This window comes from Neophocaena asiaeorientalis, unplaced genomic scaffold (assembly GCF_003031525.2).
Source record: "Neophocaena asiaeorientalis asiaeorientalis breed wild unplaced genomic scaffold, Neophocaena_asiaeorientalis_V1.1 scaffold251, whole genome shotgun sequence".
In the NCBI taxonomy this organism is placed as follows: Eukaryota; Metazoa; Chordata; class Mammalia; order Artiodactyla; family Phocoenidae; genus Neophocaena; species Neophocaena asiaeorientalis.
Genome location: NW_020173377.1, coordinates 2,272,219 through 2,291,198, shown reverse-complemented (window position 1 = coordinate 2,291,198; position 18,980 = coordinate 2,272,219). Strand labels below are relative to the sequence as shown.

General features: G+C 51.1%; 1 protein-coding gene across 4 annotated transcripts in view; it reads right to left on the bottom strand.

Moving 5' to 3' along the window:
- CACNA1D (calcium voltage-gated channel subunit alpha1 D) overlaps positions 1–18,980 on the bottom strand; it is a 316,740-nt gene that overhangs the window by 53,269 nt on the left and 244,491 nt on the right. For all 4 annotated transcript variants that reach the window (XM_024746347.1, XM_024746350.1, XM_024746346.1 and 1 more), the window contains 8 exons: positions 16,463–16,569; positions 14,632–14,719; positions 13,722–13,829; positions 13,582–13,634; positions 12,018–12,164; positions 10,085–10,286; positions 7,884–8,042; positions 6,456–6,566 (listed from right to left, as the gene is read on the bottom strand). In XM_024746347.1, coding sequence (XP_024602115.1) covers positions 6,456–6,566; positions 7,884–8,042; positions 10,085–10,286; positions 12,018–12,164; positions 13,582–13,634; positions 13,722–13,829; positions 14,632–14,719; positions 16,463–16,569 — 975 coding nt within the window. The remainder of the gene's footprint in view (positions 1–6,455; positions 6,567–7,883; positions 8,043–10,084; positions 10,287–12,017; positions 12,165–13,581; positions 13,635–13,721; positions 13,830–14,631; positions 14,720–16,462; positions 16,570–18,980) is intronic.

Sequence of the window (18,980 nt, the reverse complement as noted above, 5' to 3'; positions counted from 1 at the left end):
CCCACCCCCCGCCATCTCCTCTCTCCTCCTCTCCCACCATCCCAGCACCTCTCTCATAGTTACTTACCCTCACGGACTGACTGCCACCCTCCCAGACCCCTCTGTTAGCCCTCTAACAAGTAAACAAAAGCTCGCCTGCACCAGCTCTGATGATCTGTGATAAATGTCTAATGGGAGCGTCTGCTTAGTAAAGACAACGTCTCACTCCTTACAGCTTCTCTTCTCAAGATGTGGGACTCTTGGCTGGCAAAACAGGAGAGGCAGGCCACGGTGAGGACACGACTGGTGCCCCTCAGGAAGCCGGCTGTGCTGGTCAGAGAGGAGACCCAGAGCCTGCACCAGGACGTAAAGGCACATTCTGCTTCCCTCCCCGAGGACAACGCCAGACCAGACAGTCAGCTGGATCACGTGGCGCGCTGAGTGCCGCCGTTGTACCCGGGTTGTGAGAACACAGCGTTTGCTCTTAAATTATCTGCATCACTGCGAATGGTAACACACAGTGGGCTGACTGGCGGCCTGGCCACAGAGCACGCTCTGAGGTGCAGAGCCTGTCCTCTTCCTCATGGATTTAACAGCAACTCAGAACTGCAGAGACAATGGTGAGCCTTTCCCTCTCCTCTAGAGAGGAACTGATGCCTTAGAAACGTGTGGTCATCAGTAACAACTGGGGCTCTAGGGCACAGAGAGCAGTGAGGACCCACTGTCCCTCCTGTTCTGTCCCACACCAGGGGCCCTGCCCCCCTCTTGCTACAGTACATCCTTTCCCGGAGGCCAAGCCCACCACCATTCAGGGCACTGAATGCCCCTCTTACCTACTTGAGACTTGATTCCTGAATAGCTCCTCTGTCTCTGTGTGTCTCTGTGTCTCTGCCTCTCCAGAATGATCAGTATTCACCTGTGGATCATTCCTATCAGCCTGCAAACTACTCTCCAACTGGCCCATCCTGGCCCCCTGCGGTGTATAAAGTCACTTTAAATCAACACGATAGGGGCTTGATGTTTGGGGTCCTGGAACTCTTTGGTAATCTCATCAACACCCTCTCTGGAGGGTCCACTGCACTCACAGAGTCGTGCCCAAATTCTAGAGGGTTCCTGGACTGACACCCTCGTCTAGGCGACAGGAGGCTTGAGTTGTTGCAGGTGGCTGGAATCACAGGCTCTGGCCAGATGGCTTGCTAGGGGTCCCAGGGAGGCAGAAAATGCCACCCCCCCCCCCCGCCCCGCCTTCTTCCCACATCCTGTTTCCCTGATTAGTAGCCTCCTAGGTAATAAAATCACTGTCAAGTGAGTATGACTCAGCCCCACCCCTTTCCCATCAAAGCCACCGCAGCGTCTGGGTAACCAGAAGGTTAGGGCTTCTAGCATGGCGCCCACCTGCATGCTCTCTCCTCTTGGCCAGTCACAAGAGGGTCTCCTACAACTGAATGTGGAGGCCAGGGCCCCTCAGGTGGAACCAGCAGTCCCTACCAGTCTGGCCACAGTTGGCCCGTATTACTTTTTGAACAGCCTCACCCATTTGAAAGGATCAAGCAAGTCAGCCACACGCAATAACATTTATTACTCGGAAACACTTCTGACCCCGGGAATTTAAAATCATAACCCAGACTAACGTGGGCTTAGGGCCAGGAAGCTCCCTTGTTTCTAAGAACTCTATCTTGATTGTCCATTAACATAATCTCTGGCTAGACTATAGGCTCCTGGAAGGAGAGCTGGACCCCCAGCCAGGATAGAGCATGGGCTTGGCACATGGTGGGCAGCAAGGTCTATGCAATGCAAACAAGAGAAGCAGCCCAAGTCCAGGATCTTTTCGCTGCCCGGCCTTTTGGGGTTTACTGAGGCAGCCGGATCACTTTCCAATTTCTGCCAGGGACTGTCTGGGAAGCATTTGACCCAAGGGATGACCCAGTGCCAACTTTGGGTGGAAACTGTAACTGACAGCTTTCTAACCAGCATAAGCCTTTCCAAAGGTCAAGTGGAGGCTTAAAGAAAAATACGTTCACTTTTGGCCACTCTGCTCTGCCCACATCTCCTGTGATAGAAAAGCCGGTAGGGCCCGATGCCAAGGGGCTGAACCCACAGGTTCATCCATCCATTCCTTTCTTTCTTCCTTCCACCACTTCCCGTGGAGTAACCAGCACGTAGCAGGCATCGCGTGAGACACACACAACCCAGCCTTGAGCAGCTGCTCAGCTAATGGAGAGGGAGACATGGAGGGTATTGACGTTGACAATGCACAGTGAGCATCTAACAGGAGCACATGTGAAGGGGAGAGCCGACCCTGGCTAGGCTGGGGGGACACTGTGACGGAGGAGCCCACATTCCAGACAGGCCTTAAAAGATAACAAGGTGGAAAAAGGGCTTCCAGACACAGAAGCACGGGCCACGGAAAGGTCCCGCATGGTAACAGCGGGGATGGGGTGCAGAGGAGGAACGGCTGGGAGCGCGCGGCCGGAAATGAGGCAGAAATGTAAGTGCGCTAGTGTCTGGTGCAGAACTTTGAATATTCGACTATGAAGTTACCTTTTTTTTTTCATACAACAGGTGGCACGGTCAGCTTTCAGTTTACAAAGGGAGTGTGTGGAAGATGAAGGGGGGCGCTGAGGCCAGAGGCAGGAGATGTTTCAGCAGTCAAGGAATGCAAGAGGGAGGAGGGCCGTGGAGGCTGGGGTGAGACGAGCTGGCCACTGAGGCCCTGGGCGTGCACGCGTCTTACCAGGGGAGAAGGGGACCAGGAGGCAGCTCCGGGATACCCCGGCCTTGAAAGGATAGGCTGAGCCCATGAAGGAGTCTGACATCAAGTTCTAGTTAAGGAGAGTTAGTATTTCCCCCCAAGCGCTATTTGGCATTAAAATAAATCACTGAGATACATTTATGAGATATATATATATATATATATATATATATATATATATATATATATGTGATCACTGAAGAACTGAAAAGATAGCGTCAGGGTTTCTTCCCAGGAGGTACAGAAGGTGCTCCAGGAAAACTGCTGGGGCTGGTAAAGCAGCCTTATTCCTGCCAGGGACCCTGGGGGAGGGAGTGCTGTCCTGGGAGGCATATGGGACCGGGTGACCCAGTGTCCACGACACATCCGCTCTGCACAGAAGCACGAGGACAGCACTAAAGCACTTTCATCTTTCCCCAAACCCAGTAACTCTCAATGTTTTCCAAGCTCAAGTGGCTAGGCAGGCAAATTCGACATTTTCAAGGTACAGTTGATGCTTGAACACTGTGGCTTTGAACTGTGCGTGTCCACATACACATGGATGCTTTTCAAGAGTAAATACCACAGCCCTACGTGGTTTGTGGTTGGCTGAATCAATGGGTGCAGAGGAACCTCGGATAGGGAGCGGCGGCTCTAAGCAATACTCAGATTAACCCGCGTGTTGTTCAAGGGTCAAGTGTAGAACCAAGACCAAAACGCTTCGAGGTCTAAGCCTTGGGAACAAAGTGTGGCTCCCTGAGGAAAAGCCCACATGGAGGCAGGTAACGTACTTGAACAGGTGCTGGACAAAACACCAGATGGGCGGCTTCTGGAAGCACAAAGAAGGAACCTCAGTCAAATCAGAAGTGCTCCTTAGACCTACGGGAGCCAGTACTTTGGACAAAGCCCTTCTTCAATCTCCCTCCTTGCAGCAAGAGAATTCACCTGAGGAGTCCAGCGGCTGCCCCTTGGGAGTACTGGAGGGGAAGGCCTCGGAACAGGACTTGGTTCTTATCTACATCATGGCCCACCTTTCAAAACCCTAGGGCGGCTCAGTCTCTCCAAGTGCGCGAGCTCGATGCCCGATGGGTGGGTCTTCCCTGGGGAGCCGACACGACCCACTGAGTAGCCTGTTTGCTCGGCCCTCATTCCTTGTCTCTTTGGCGTCTCACTGCCTTCCATGCTTGCCTAACCCACACTCAAAACAACTTTTCTCCTGGAGTGATCCCACCTCCCCACCAGGGAAGCTCCCAGCTCGCACCACATCCCTCGAAATGTGCTCTCACTCAGGAGGTCCCCTTTACCAGTCAGGCCCTTGAGTATAAAAGGAGTCAGGTTCCTCCACTCGTTTGAACCCTTCCTCCTATGATGCCTTCTCACCTCCCAGGAAGGACTGTAACTTCACCCTCTGTATTTCTATTACAAAACAGCTGCAACCCTGTCTCTCCTGACAGAGGCTGACAAGTTTCTCCCGGAACACGCGCCCCTCACTGTGGAGAACACAGCCCCAAAGGACCCTGCGACAGAGCTCCCCAGGAGAGACACAGACCTTCTGAGATGAAGTTTATCGGCCAGGTTCCCAGCCCTCTGTCCCTCTGGCCATCTCCTCACAGAGAGGCTTCCTTCTGCCACCTTTCCAACACGTCTCCTCAGCCCCACTGCCCCTCTGACGGGTAGGAGGGCCTCACTGACTTCTTTGCGGATGACTACTCGCCTGGCCTTGCTTTGCTAACACCAAAGAGGAGATAGGAGAGTCAGGAAGCGTTTTAAGAAGAGCTTTGCTTCTTGGTGAAATGACTCTCTCCGGCTCCTCCAGACACACCGTCACAACACCAAATCCATCTGCTTCGCAAATGCAGTGACGGTGCCCCTCAGGCGTAGAGGCGCTGCTATTGCTGTTTTAAAATTTCTCTCACTTGTAATCTGAGGTTATCTTCTGCTGTGAAAATACCTTGTGGAGGAAAACTACGAAGCGGCACAAGTTCTAGCGGAAATCACTCATTTAAAAACTCTGATCCATCAGTACTGACTACAAGTTAGCCACTCATTTCCCCTCGGCCTCACCAGCCTGTTCACACACCACTGAACTCTCCTCCCAGGTTTGGTAACAGTGGTTCACCGGACACAGCCGCTGACAGTGCACACGCAGACACACACGGACTCACACACATGCCGGGGGAAATGTGCCTTCTCAGAGCTTAATCACCAGGCAGGGCAAGACATGGCGAGGGGATCTAGGAAATGTTGCATAGATACGTGCCATGTTGCCTTGATCAAGTGCTTTTGGAGTTCTTACTCTGCAACCTTTCCATCAGTCCAGACAAATGTTGATCAAGGACGGAAAGGGGAAAGGGAAGCAAACCAAAAACCTCAAAGGATATTCAGAAGAGTTTGGTGGGGGCAGGGAAGAAGGTGCATGTGTGGAGATATGGACAAGTCACAGTAATTAGCATCTGGCCATGCAAAAATGCCAGGTTTGACCCCACTGCAATCACCCCGATCGATCACTTACAAGCGTCCTTTCTTTTTGGTCCACAAAGAGCTGATAAAGATTGCATAGGAATTAATTCAAATTAAAGATCGGAACAGTTCTATATTAGAATTCCACTTACGGATGGAGTATGTGAACCCATCATTTCATAATCCGAGTCTTACTTAAATTAGTGTTGTCAGATACCTTACACCCTGATGAACAGACACTGGGGTCACTGAACTCATTCTCTAACTCTGATGGGTGGAGGTTTTGCTAGAAAAGAAACTGAGGGTCAAATGTGTCACAGCTCGGCCAGGATCTGCTCCTCTGTCCAGGGTTTTAGGATGAGGAAGCATCACCACTTGATGATGGGGATGGTGGTCGTCATCGTAACAGTCCTGACACGTCTACAGCATGGGGCTACACGCCGAGCACTCTTGTAAGCGTGGCACACAGAGTGATTCTTACTCCTCCAAACTGCCCTATGAAGTAGGACTACTAGAGCCCTCATTCCATGGGTGAGGAAATGGAGGCACAGAGCAGTGAAGTATCGACAGCTTGCTTGGGGATTTGAGTCCAGTCTGGTCCCAGAATGGTGCGTGCTCTTCGACACTATACTATCTGTCTCTTACGCTACAGACGTTGACAACTGTGGACTGGACTCAGTCTGTCCTAAAGGAGACATAACACGCAGAGCAGTCCAACACAGTTTAAAATGCTCGTGTCTTGTTTTGTCTTAAAGTCAAGTGAAATTTTTCTAAATTAAACAAACGAAAGATGGTATGGCTGTGAGAGGTCTGCAGCTGGTAGAATTTTCCATAAAAGGTGAAAAAGGTGCTGTAGACCAAGAACAAAGAAAACCAAAGTCTTTATGCTGGCAATGTAGAAGTAAAATCAGGGCCGAATTATTCCTGATGGGTTATGTGAAAACAATGTCTCCAATGCTCAAGTAATGAGGCGAGTTTCCTTGAGACAGTCTGACACACGCTCTTCTAGAAACAGAAAATCAGGTTTCAAAACAATCTCCGTTCTGCAAATTCCTAATTCTCTCTTCTTCTTTTTCTCAGAATTGTTTTTGCGAAGTTTTGTTTTCGCAGATTTATTTTCTCATGTGTACACAGATGCCCTCATCAGGTTTTAACGTTCTCAGGCGATAACCTAGTTAACGGCCAGAACCATTCGGCATAATCCAATAACACAAGACTAACGGGAAGTGGGTGACTCTTTGGAGTGATTCGGCTACAGCCTTTGACAGTGGGTTCAGCAACTCACCTTAGGTTTAAATGCAATGACTTTCAAAACCATCTCGACAGTGAACACCCCGGTGAACACCATGTTCAGGATGTCCATGGCGTCATTAAACATCCTGGACTGCTCGTAGTGCTGTGGACGGAAGCAGAGGCACGGTTCTCGGGGGTCCACTCCGGACTCGCAAAAGGAGGCTCCCCAGCCCACCACCCCCTGCAGGCGTCCGTCCGCCTGTCACACGGGCAGCGAGGCAACCTCCCCGGTCCAGCACCCTCTCCCAGTGATTCCACCGACCCTTCGAGGGCACGCCGTAGGTCCCCCACAAAGCGCAGGGAGCCCTGACAAGATGAGGGTGACCAAACGATGAAGGGGAAAGACATCCACTTCCTCTGCTCGGAATAAAGGGAATCCACCCTTTCTCCCAGCAGGGTTTCTACTCAGGGCCTTGACCCGGGCACAATGCAGAACACGCCCACAGGTCTATGGACAAAGGTAGGACTCGGTTAGGATACATTATACGCCATTTAGGCCTATATCCAATCAAAGGCATTGTTACCATCTTGCCTTCGTGCTTTTCCCTACATCAGCAGAGGGTCCTCATTCCTAAGGAATTCGTAAATTTAAGGAAAGGGCCAGAAAACGTACCCTTGGCTGTCTTTACACTCGTCTCCCAGACAGCACTGGGAGTTGGTTTGATTTGCTCAAGTTCTTAGAGCCAGTGGGAAACTGAATCTAGACCTTGGCCACTCTTGTCCTAGTGCAATATCCACTAGACAGCGCAAGGGCTGGAAACGCTCACTATCAACACCGCTCTGTAATCCAATGTGGCCAGTTGAAGTGAGCTGCCTTCCTTGCCCCCAGTGAGCCAAGAGTCGCTGTCAGGCAGGTCAAACTCAGTACTCCACGGACCAGAAGACTCCCCACTGCCACGCTGAGAGTGACTTGAGGACAGGAATGACACTCTGGGACAGGCCCAGAGCAAAGTGCCGGACACAAATTACCCAGCATAAACTTCGTTTCCCACTTTACCAATCGACAAAGCCAGGCTCGGGGGATTTAAATAACTTGCCCCGGGTCACCCGGCTGCTAAGGAGTCAAGTCAGGATTGAAGACCCCGCCTGTTCATTTCCACACAGACAGAGCTTTAGTCCACAACCACTCCCTGGCCACAGAAGCCCACAGTAAAGGTTCACAGGCCTGCAAGCCATGCTAGGGCTCCAGAGAAATGGCACTTATGGTCACGCTGTACAGTCTCTTACGCAGAGGAGTGACTGTAAACTCCTGCCACGGCAACTGTTAGCCAGAATGGGAGTCTGGCCAAACTACAGCCCAGACTCGTCAGATAATCAAACCCTTCCTCCTGTGAGGGGGCGGCATTCCACCCTCAGGATTTGGGGCATGGGGCTGCACCGAAGGCCCAGACGTGATCCACGCGGCTGTCTCCATTTTTACCTGCATGGCCAAGCAGAGAGTGTTGAGCATGATGAGGACAAACATCATGTACTCGAAAGGCGAGGAGTTCACCACGTACCAGAACTTGTACTGGTAGGGGTTTTTGGGGATGTATCTCCGCAAGGGACGTGCTTTCAAGGCGTATTCAACACACTGACGCTGCAATGGCAGAAAAGAGCAACGGGGATCCTGAGCACGTCTATGGAAGAAGGACACAGTTCTCGTCTGCCCTGAAAAGCTGGCGCACCCCTACTGGGAGGGGGCGAGAACGAGGGGGAACCGCCAGCGCAACCCGCACAGGTACCACTCAGCATCACTGACAAAGGGCCCCCAGCTCCATCACCTCATCTGGTCCTCACAGCAGCCTTTGAGGGTAAGCAGAGCACCCAGTTTGCTTCCATTTCGCTTATTAAAAGACTGAGGTCCGGCGATGCATTAAGCAGAGATGCAAAGCCTTGACCCATGTCTTATCCCTGCCCTTCTTTGATGCTGGTGGAGTACATCTGTAGTTCTCCTGCCCAGGGAAGGAAGCCAAGGAACGAGAGGCAAGGAAATCCTCAAGAACCAGAGGGGCTGGGCTGACTCCCTGAGATTGGAGGTCCCGTGGCTGCTCCGGGATGGACCCATACAAGACGCCTACCAGAAGCCAGAACGAGCATGGTAACCCTAAGTGTCTAATGGTGAGTGAGCTGGGTGTCTGCCTGAGAGCTTTAGAGGCTCAGGAGCTTGTCGTGTTCATCTTAGAACCCCCAGGACATGGTCCGTGATGATGGCCAGAGCACTGCCCCGCCCACTGATGCTGGGGCCGAGACCGGTCCACCCTTTGCAGCAAGCCCAGAGGGAGCCTCCAGCCCCGAAAGCCTTTTCAGCATCACACCCTACTTGCTCCTAGGCCCAGACCAACCACAGGCTCTCTCTGTCCAGAACCTGGCCCCACTGTGACCTCACATGCTGACTCTTGGGACCCCTGACTGGAGCCTATCCTGGACCTCGTGGTGACCTAGTTTCAGCTCTGGTTCCGCCTGGGTCTTGCCCTGACACTCTTCTTCCTTGGCGGGGGTCAGGAGGGGTGAAGAGCTGGACCAGGCCTCCCTCAGACCGTCACTGATAAAATCTGCAGGGACGCCCTGACAACTCACAGCAATGTCTTCCTATAAACCAAGCTGTCCTCGTGTTTCCCCCAGTGGAGATGCTGCAGCCTGAGACAGAAGGTCTCACCATGCACGGCGACTTCCCGCCAGGAAGCCCAGGCTGGCAGTGATTCTTGCTCTCTATGTAATCATCGAACAGAGATGGCTACTGATAGAGGGCCTGGGGGAAACTCCCAGAACAGAATCTCGATCTCACAGACTATTTTTTACAGCTGAAAAAGACCTTTAAAAGTGACTCCTTAATGCCCTCAATTTAGGGAGACAGCCCAGACAGGAGGTGGAGGCACACCCACAGTCACAGAGCAGGTGCAGGCAGAACAGGACCAGACAGGTCTCCTGGCCCCCTCGCATCATCACACGATCAGAGCCAAAGGCCCCTGCGCCTAACAGACTGGCTAAAAGAAGGTGCTAGATCAAGAGACTGATGCCAGTGTAACCTTAGTCCCAAGTTTAAAGTTAGCGACTTTCCCGGGGGTGTGAGAGGGTACTTCCTCCTAAGTCAATGGTTCTCAACCAGGGCACGTTTGACAACGTCTGGAGATATTTCTGGAGCGGGAATGAGGGTGGGGGGCAGAAGGTGCTACTGGAATCTAGTGGGGAGAGGCCAGGGAGGCTTCTCAACCATGCACCGCAAGCATAACAAAGAATTATCCAGCCTCAAATGTCAATAGTCCCGAGGTTGAGGAGATAAAAGGCTTGGGAGGGACTGTGCGAGTGCCACTGGGTGCTTCCTGACCCCAGGCCACACCATCCTACGTGACTCTGAGCTGTCACTAGTGGGTCATGACCACAGAAGGTGGCCTAGGTATCCTGACTTCTCACTCACACGTCTGGGGGTAAATTTCAAAATTACAGTCTACTCTGCACCGGGGAAACTAACTCTCCACACTGATGACTCATAGTGGCTGAGGGTGTGCTCTGAGCAGGGCCCAAGCCCCAGGGAGAGAGAGCAGGTGGGCACCCTTCTCTGTACATGCGGGAAGCTGTCAAAAGAGAAATCGGTCCTCTTTGGCTCGAGGGACAGAAGCCCGAACAGTGTGTGACTCTAACCTGATTTTTGTCCAGCTCACAGTTCTTATACTCTTTCTCCCCCTGTTCCTGAAATGTGACGATGACAAAGCCCACAAAGATGTTCATCATGAAGAACGCTACGATGATGATGTAGATGATGAAGAAGATGGAGATCTCCACGCGGTAGTTGTAGATGGGGCCGACGTTCTCTCCGTTCGAGTCGATGGCTTTGTACAGCAACCTGGAGAGCAGAGGATCCAGTGAGCACCAGCCCCGCTGGCTTCTGACCACCTCTGTGGGCACTGACGCTCGGACCCCTCGCTGGGAGCCCACCCCAAGGCCCTGGGACACGTGGAGTTCCCTCAGGAAGCCTCTTGAGCGTTAGGCCAATCAGCCCCGGCACCTGGCGGAGGGAACACCTGGGATATATTTGTTGACTGATGGCTCTGAAGACTGGAAAAGATTTTACAAATATCCAGTAATGCTCCTTTCTGGTCACAGACAGAAGACAGGACGGACATCACATGGAAGACACTGGCGGAACTGAAAGCTGTAAACGCGAGACAACGAGCGAGCGGCCAGGGCATTTCCAAAGAACTACGAGAGGTTCCCCAAACTGAAACAAGCACTAAAATTAAATGTCCCAGGCAGAACTCTGAGCAGAAAGAGGGGCAATGACTGCAACAGCCTCCAGTTCAACGTATGCTCGTTCTGACACAGATTCAGCCCTTCCAGGCACCCACCCGAGGCGTGCACTGTGCTGGGTGCTTTCACATCCATCTGGAAAGGTGGACATACGGTCGTCCCTGTCTTACGGAAGCTCAGAGAGGGATCTAAGTGCCAAGGTCACAGTCCTGGGGACAGAGCAGGAGTTGAGCCCACCTCCCCTGAGTCCCAAGTCCCAAGTCTGTTCATTTCCCTGCCATCCCTGGTGGCAGCTGCCACCCAGGTTTACTAAAGTGCAGTGTTTAAACCCTGAGACCACAGCTAGCGCCTCCGTGGAGTGCAGGCTCTCACTCTATGCTCCTCGTCTCGCAGGACCAATCCACCAATGAACAAGCCCCACCCAACTGTCCTACTTCGCAGACACCCCACACATCCAGAGAGTCCTGCCAGCCTGTCCACCCTCCTCTGGGCATGAGAACTTGACAGTCGGAACTCTATCAACATATATATGTTCTGGCGGCAGGAGCTGGGGGGCCATCAGAGAGCAGAGCACAACAAAGGTACAAGAGCGCTCCTGTCGTATTCTACCATCTTCCTTCTTTCCACTTTTCTTACCTCACCCATCAAAATCCTAGCCATTCCTCAGGACCCTATGCTGCATGTCTCTGACACACCAGGACCCTCCTGCTTGGCTTGGTTGGCGACACTGACTAAACGTGGGCTTTGAGAGGGGAAACCACATCTAGACAGCTCTGTTTCTTCCACAGGGTGTAGTACAGCATGTTGCATGGAGCTGGTATCAAGAGCACACGTTATGAATGAGCCAGCGAGCGCGGCAGTGAAAGACGTGGCACGATGGCACGTACTGGTACGTTACTAGGAGTGAATGAACAAATGAATGAACGGTCTGGGACACTCTCATGGGCCTCTTTAGGAACAGTGTAGTGGCAGCTTTACTGATGAGGTGACACAGGAGCTGGCCTGAAAAATGCCTCTGGGGACTCCCCATCCACATCCAGCAATGCCCCCCAGGAGCCCGCTGAGAGATACCCCCCTTCCAAGACCCCAGCTTCCCAAATCCGAGAGTCCTGGCTGCCCACAGGGGTTAATCCTTTGCCTAATCAGACAGAGGAGCCCTGTGGGCCAGGAAGTGAGCGATAAGTGGTCCAAAGTTAAAGAGTCATAGAAAAGGCCTACAAAACTGGAGAAAAGCAGCAGGACCCACTCTCCAGGAGACAAGGCTCAGCCCAGAGTGCCCGCGAAGCAGCAGCGGCAGCCCTGGGAGACGCACGATCTCGGTACTCACGCGGGCCAGCCCTCGAACGTGGAGACCGTGAACAGAGCCATCATAGCTGAGAGGACGTTGTCAAAGTTGAAGTCGCTGTTTTGCCAGATCCTCTCACGGACCACAGGGTTATCGACATCCCCATCCTTGTAGAGGATGAAGAGCCCCCTAGAGAGGAAAGGAAGTGGGCGGTCACCCTGGCAGGATGTGGAATCTGTCACACTGCCCGATCCCTCCCCCGGCCAGGCCACCGTTCTGAGCATGGCACAGCCTGCGTTTCTCCACATCATGCTCTCCATTTAGCCTACTCGACGGTTCGAATAACCGTGCAGCAATGACTAAATGAGCATCCTCCAGAGTGACCGGGCAGACACCCAGCCTGATCACAAATGAAAACTACCGAACAAGAACCATCCCTCATACAATGGCCTCAAGGTGTGCAATGAAGAACCGAAAGTTTTGGCCATGCAGAATTCCACAGGCTCCGGGAAACAAGCCCAGGCATCCGCTAATCTACATTTTAGTTTTAATCAAATTCCTTCTCTACATTTTAGTTTTAATCAAATTCCTTCTCTACATTTTAGTTTTAATCAAATTCCTTCTCTCATACTAACAATATTCCCAGTTTTCTTTCCAAAACAATTCTATAATCGCTGGTACACGGTATTTCTCCTAGAATGCCTCTATTTCACAGATGAGAAGGCCAACTTAGCAACGGAAGGGAAAGCGTCTTCACACGGCTGCTGTGCTGTCAACTCCGTGGGCGCCCCCCACCCCAGAGCATGAACGGGGCCCCTGAGGTGCACTGCCACGGTCACATGGCCTTTGGTGCTCTCTGACTGCACCTTCTGCTGAAAAGAAACCCTCAGTGAACACAGTGCAAGCAGGCCAGCCTTGCCTGGTGACATCTCAAAAGGACAGGGACGTCTATGCTTCTAAGGTCTCAGAACTTCAGGCAATGGCCTCCGTGTCTACCTTCATAGTCTTTTGGATGCATTGGGATAAGAGGAATGAGTATATGCCACCTGCTCTCTCCTCTGCCCATTACTGTGAACGAACATATGGCCAAGATGTGGATGATGGGAGCAAGGAGAAAGAAGCATCCTGGGACCTGTCAGAAGAGGGTCGCCAGATCCTGAACTCCAGGAAGTTAAGCTTCAAGTTCTGGTTTGAGGAAATAATTGGATACGCGGCTGTAGGGGGAGCTTTTGGGGAGCATTTCATAATTGTAATTTTAGGTTTTAGTGCCCACTCTCTCCCCCAGTTTACTGATTCTATACCAAACATCAGAAGTCATCTGTCCATGCCTTAAGGGTGATGAAAAGCTTTGGAACTAGACAGAAGTGGTGCTCCCTCCACAATGTATTGTATGAAATGTCACTGCACTGTACCGTTTGAAATGGTTGATTTTACGTTATGTGAATTTCACCTCAAAACAAAACCCTTCCACGTCTCCAGCCATGGGCTGAGCTCTCAGGCCTCTTGTCCTCCACAACAACAACTTCTGAAATGCTAGCATGAGCGGATTCTTGAAGCTTTTTATCGGTTCTTCCAAACTCCCCACTCCCACGTTCAGGACACTCACCTGCATTCTTCGGGGTTACTTTTGGCTTCATCTGTGCATCGATAAAACTTCCCCTGGATACAAAACAGACAGACAGTCAAATGTGGGCTCCGCCTGAAGGAGACGGGCTGGGCTCCGTGCTTGCAGGCCCTTCCCTGTACCTTGAAGAGCTGCACCCCGATGCAAGCAAACATGAACTGGAGGAGGGTGGTGACGATCATGATATTGCCGATTGTCCGGATGGCCACAAAGACGCACTGGACCACGTGCTAGGGAGAGGGGGTGGGAGGGGGCAGGGCAGTGTTAGTTCCCTGTACTATTTCAGCCACGGGCTGAACTAATACCAGCCAAGATTTTCTACGATTATATGCAATTTTATATTATTTTCCTACCTGACAGTCCCTTATGCTTCGTTTTTCAGGTGGTTACCTATGGAGTTACCCCCAGTGCATTATGGCCCCCTGGGAGGAACGCCCTGTAAGCAGGTTCCTCCTTGACTTCCTCCAAAGCAGTGAGCTCAGTCAGAAGAAATGCCATGGGGTACAGCACTGCCTGGCACAAGGGTCCTGTACCCCATAAGACGACTTAGGAAAATGGAAACCCTCTGGCCTTTTGTACAAACTGCACAAGAATAGATTTAAAGACTAAAAGAAACCCAGAGGAACACTGTTAATAATGAAGAAAGCAATGAAGTGTGGACAGTAATCAGATAAAGAAAAGCATCTTAAATGAACGAAACATTTAAAAAATAATAACTTGTTTTCATGGAAAGCCCTTTTATTTTAAATATAGCAGTGTGTACATGTCAATCCCAAACTCCCAGTCTATCCCTCCCCCTACCCTTCCCCCCCTGGTAACCATAAGATCATTCTCTAAGTCTGTGAGGAAAATAATAACTTGAAAAACACTACCAGCACTTAGCAGAGGCAGCTTCATTGGTTAGAAATGTTCTTTTCAAAGGCAAAGCTCACTGGAAAATCCATCAGGCCTCAACCCAGTCCCGGCCCAGAAAAATCAGTGATGACAGCTAACCCCAACTGAAGCCAGCCCAGCCTGGAGAGGAATCCAAACCTTAAGTCCTTTTGCTCTGTTGATTGCCCTGAGCGGTCTCAGAACCCTTAAGACTCTCAGGATCTTCACAACTGAGATGGCACTGGATCTAAGGGAAAGAGCAGAGGCAAGTAAGCAAGCAAGCAGAGGGTATTACAGTGGGTAAAATGCTGTGAGATGATTTCACTTAGTACAACTATGGTGGGGCCACGTGGAGCAGAGCTAATCTCTCCCCATGAACCACACACGAGGGTGGGTCTCCTCCTTCCAGCCCACGCTCCATGGCACCTCCTAAGCCAGGCCCCCCGCACTCTCAGAGACCCTGACAGGCACACAACTAATGCAGCAGAGACACAATTCAGGAGTTTGCTTTATTCTTTCCACCTGATGTAAATGCTAGGCAGTACTTGGCTGAGTTGCGTTGGTTTGGTTGGTTTTCTAAGTTTGGAGGCCTGCTGCAGTGCCCTGGTGCTGGGCTTCTCTGGCCTTCAAGGAGTCCGCCGTTGGGTGGCAGAGATGGGCAACCGCAAGCCAGCATGTAGGTGTGACAACAGAGAGAAGGCAGCCAGGGGAAAAGACCTTGGGGAGTCTGGGAAGGCCCCATAGAGGTGATATCAGGTGAGTCCCAAGTGGGTATGGGGTTAGCATATGGGGGGGTGGCAGCTGGAAGGTGCAGGCACAGCTGCGAGCTTACAGGCGTTGCAAAGATACTCGTGAGAATGCCTTTCCGAGTTGTGACTACATGGCTCCCTCTCACTGGGTACTGACGGGAGGTGAGGAAGAGGATTTTAACACAGGGCAGTTTCAGGCAGGGGTCCTCCCCCTTCTGAAGGGGATAGAGCCTCTCATTTGCCTTTAGTTCAGAGGCCATGTGCACACATGTGCTCTCATATGAGGGGCACTGATGGTCAGCACCTGAGCAGAGGTGCTTCAAAGTCAGCAGGAAAGCAAGACCACCCCTGGATGCTCCCACTGGAGCCTCTGTCCCAAACCCCCAGGTACGGCAGGCAGGCAGTGTACAGCTGGGGCTGTTCCCCACCAGAAATCCCTCAATGCCGTGGAAAGGTCCTGGGGCTCTGACTTGCAGCTTTGGCCCCTTCTAGCTAAAAATTTTAGATGCCGGGCTTCCCTGTTGGTGCAGTGGTTGTGAGTCCGCCTGCCGATGCAGGGGACACGGGTTCGTGCCCCGGTCCGGGAGGATCCCACATGCCGTGGAGCGGCTGGGCCCATGAGCCATGGCCACTGAGCCTGTGCGTCCAGAGCCTGTGCTCCGCAACGGGAGAGGCCACAACAGTGAAAGGCCCACGTACCACAAAACCAAAACCAAAACCAAACAAACAAAATTTTAGATGCCAAAAGAAAAGGGTCATAGCAGCTGATTTATCCTGGAGAGTAAGGGAAGCCTTCAATATCCAAGCTGGAAAGGCCTGAGAGGTCACCTCGTCCAACCTCTCCTGTATAGATGGGGAACTGAGATCCTGGGAGAGGAGCCCCCACCGGCCCCGGGCCCTGGGCCAGCCCCTGGAGAACCCAGAGTAGAGTCCAGCTGCCCTCCCTCCTAGTCTAGACTTTGCGCCACCAGGGAAGCCCTTTCACCCTCTTTTGAAAAAAATATCACAGAGAATAATGAGCACAACCCAGCAGAGGGCATAAAAAGAGAAACAGAAACACAAGAAAGGATGAGTTGTCCCAATGCTTTCTGGCATGGGCACAAATTAAGCTTTCCCAGATAACCGAATGCCATAATTAAAACGATGCCTAGGCTTTATGAATTATGTTAAGATTCCTCACACAGACCTTCCTGCCCAACAGTCCTGTACACACACGTTCACACACACCCCAGAATACTTACTGGATCCCAAATGACACCAGAGACACCCCAACGACCAGCATATCCAGTAAGTTGAAGTAGTTCCTGCAGAAAGCCCCTTTGTGGAGGAAAGCTCCGAAAGTCGTCATCTATAAGCAGAATCATGAGTGATTTAGAGTTTTGTTTTTCTTTTCTCTCTGCAAAGGAAAAGAAACCTGGGCTCTTTACAAAAGCTTGAGCAAAGTATGACTTTACGAACAAGTGTGCATTAGGAAGCCAGAAATGTAAACCAACAGGGCAGAGCAACTGAATGCTTTGTTCAAAAATGGAAAAGGGGCAGCTGATTTCCTATACATTTTAAAAGAAGAGAACAATTATTTCACTGGACATTATCACAGTGAAAACAAATTTCAATTATGAATATATCGTTGGCACGTCCAAAGGCTCTGTCTCAGCAGAGAGTCCACTTGACCAGGTTTGTCAGGATGTAATCACTGCCCAGACAACCTGGCTTCCCCACAAAACGCCAGTTCCGGCCCTTCTGAGACCCCAGCAGAGCCCACATTGCTCCAACCCAGACTTCCCAAGTGGGGCTAGAAGTGCCCGAGCCCCGGGCTCACACGTTCCGTTGATATAGAAACGTGCATGGTTTTCCCAGGCCCCCTATTGCTCCTAAGGGTCCTTACTGATAAACCCATTTTAAAGGCTCCTCCAAGCCCAGCTACTCTAGCATGTGCCAGGTGTGGCTCAGAAGCCGTCACCTGCTAAGTCACGGCCCCGAGTACCCGGAGCCCACACCGCAGGTTCCCCACTGAGCTTTCTGAATAAGGAGCTTAGTGAGGAAGTGCTCCAGAATAAAAACTGCAAAATACATGGAGTTACTGCTTCTTTAGAAAAACAGATGGGAGAAGTTTCAGATAAGTACAGGAGAGGAGAGGCAGAGCTGGGAGCTAATTATACTGGCCCATGTTGAACTGCCAATAATTAACCCTCTTTAACCTACAAAAAAAAGGCCACTTCAGATGGTTTAACCCAGTATCCAAACAGCCTTCCAAATCCTCCCCAGGCCACCGGGAACCACTCTTTCCATGTCAGCTGCTTCTCAGAGATTCTGCATTTTCTGAATCCTTGTTTTAGCTCATTTTCCACTCTATGAGATACTTTCAAAATGAGAATTGATTTGGAAGATTTAAGTCACTGAGGCAAATATATTAAAATTGAAAAGCAATAATTGTGGGGTTTTTTCTTTTAAATAAACCTGTATCTCTTTGCCCTGAAGCCCAAGAGGAACTAAATGCACTGAACAACTTAAAAATGTGGAAAGTAGGGCTTCCCTGGTGGCGCAGTGGTTGAGAGTCCGCCTGCCGATGCATGGGACACGGGTTCATGCCCCGGTCTGGGAAGATCCCACATGCCATGGAGCGGTTGAGCCTGTGAGCCGTGGCCGCTGAGCCTGCACGTCCGGAGCCTGTGCTCCGCAACAGGAGAGGCCACAACAGTGAGAGGCCCGCGTATCGCAAAAAAAAAAAAAAATGTGGAAAGTAAAACCTCAATTAACCAGGCTAACAGGCTAAAGATAACATTTTCCTGTTCAGTTTGAGGAGAAGGCAAATTGCCAAAAAAAAAAAAAGACAGCTCAGGATGAAGCAGAGGCCAGGTGAGCGTACTTGCACCCCACGCCCTGGGCCTCCTGCTCCAATGCCCGTCACCGTGGAGACGGAGGTAGAATCTGCTCACTGACCGAGGCAGCATCTCACTTAGGACAACCGTCAACCAAATTTACTGGCCTAAAGGCAGGAAAATGAACTCAAATGTCTAGAAGATTTTAAACAAGGGTTTAAACAGAGGTTGGTTGGTTGGTTTTGTGCTAGTATTTTCATTAACCAAAAAAAAAAGAAAAAAGAAAAAAAAAGGAGAGAGAGAAAATAAATACCCTATTGCCTGGAACGTTAACTGAGGTTTCATTTTACAGAAGATTTTGTAAAGAGCCCAAGTTCCACGGTACATTTAAAATACGTATTTTTTTCTTTTTTCTGTCCTGAGATGCACACACAAAATCCCCAACATGGTTTAAAGAAACTGTGGTTCCAAGACCTCGTTTCCCAGCTTTTCTCTCCACTAGGAGATGACTGCCCTGACAGTTGTCCCAGGCCACGTTGTCCCAGCACTGCGAGGACGCATGCCCCTCAGCAAGTCTGGGGTTCTGGGCTCTCCGCTGTGGGTCTCCAGACCTCTGAGTACATAGGAACGAGCTCTCCCCAGGGTGGCTTCCCAACCAGGACACAAACCACATGCAGCAACGGCGACTGGCAACTCATGCATGGGCAGTACATTCCGGGCCCCCCGTCCAGAGGGTGCTCTTTCCGTTTGTGTAAATGTAAGCCCATCCATTAAAACAGATATATCTTAACACAAAGAGACCCACATTATCTTGCAAATCCTGTTGCAAGAAAATAGTGTGTTACTCTTTTAGGGCACTGAAAACATAATGCAGTCAAAGAAATGAGAAGAGAGACATTCCCTTCGCAGGAGAAATGCTTTTCCTCCGACTTTGATGTCA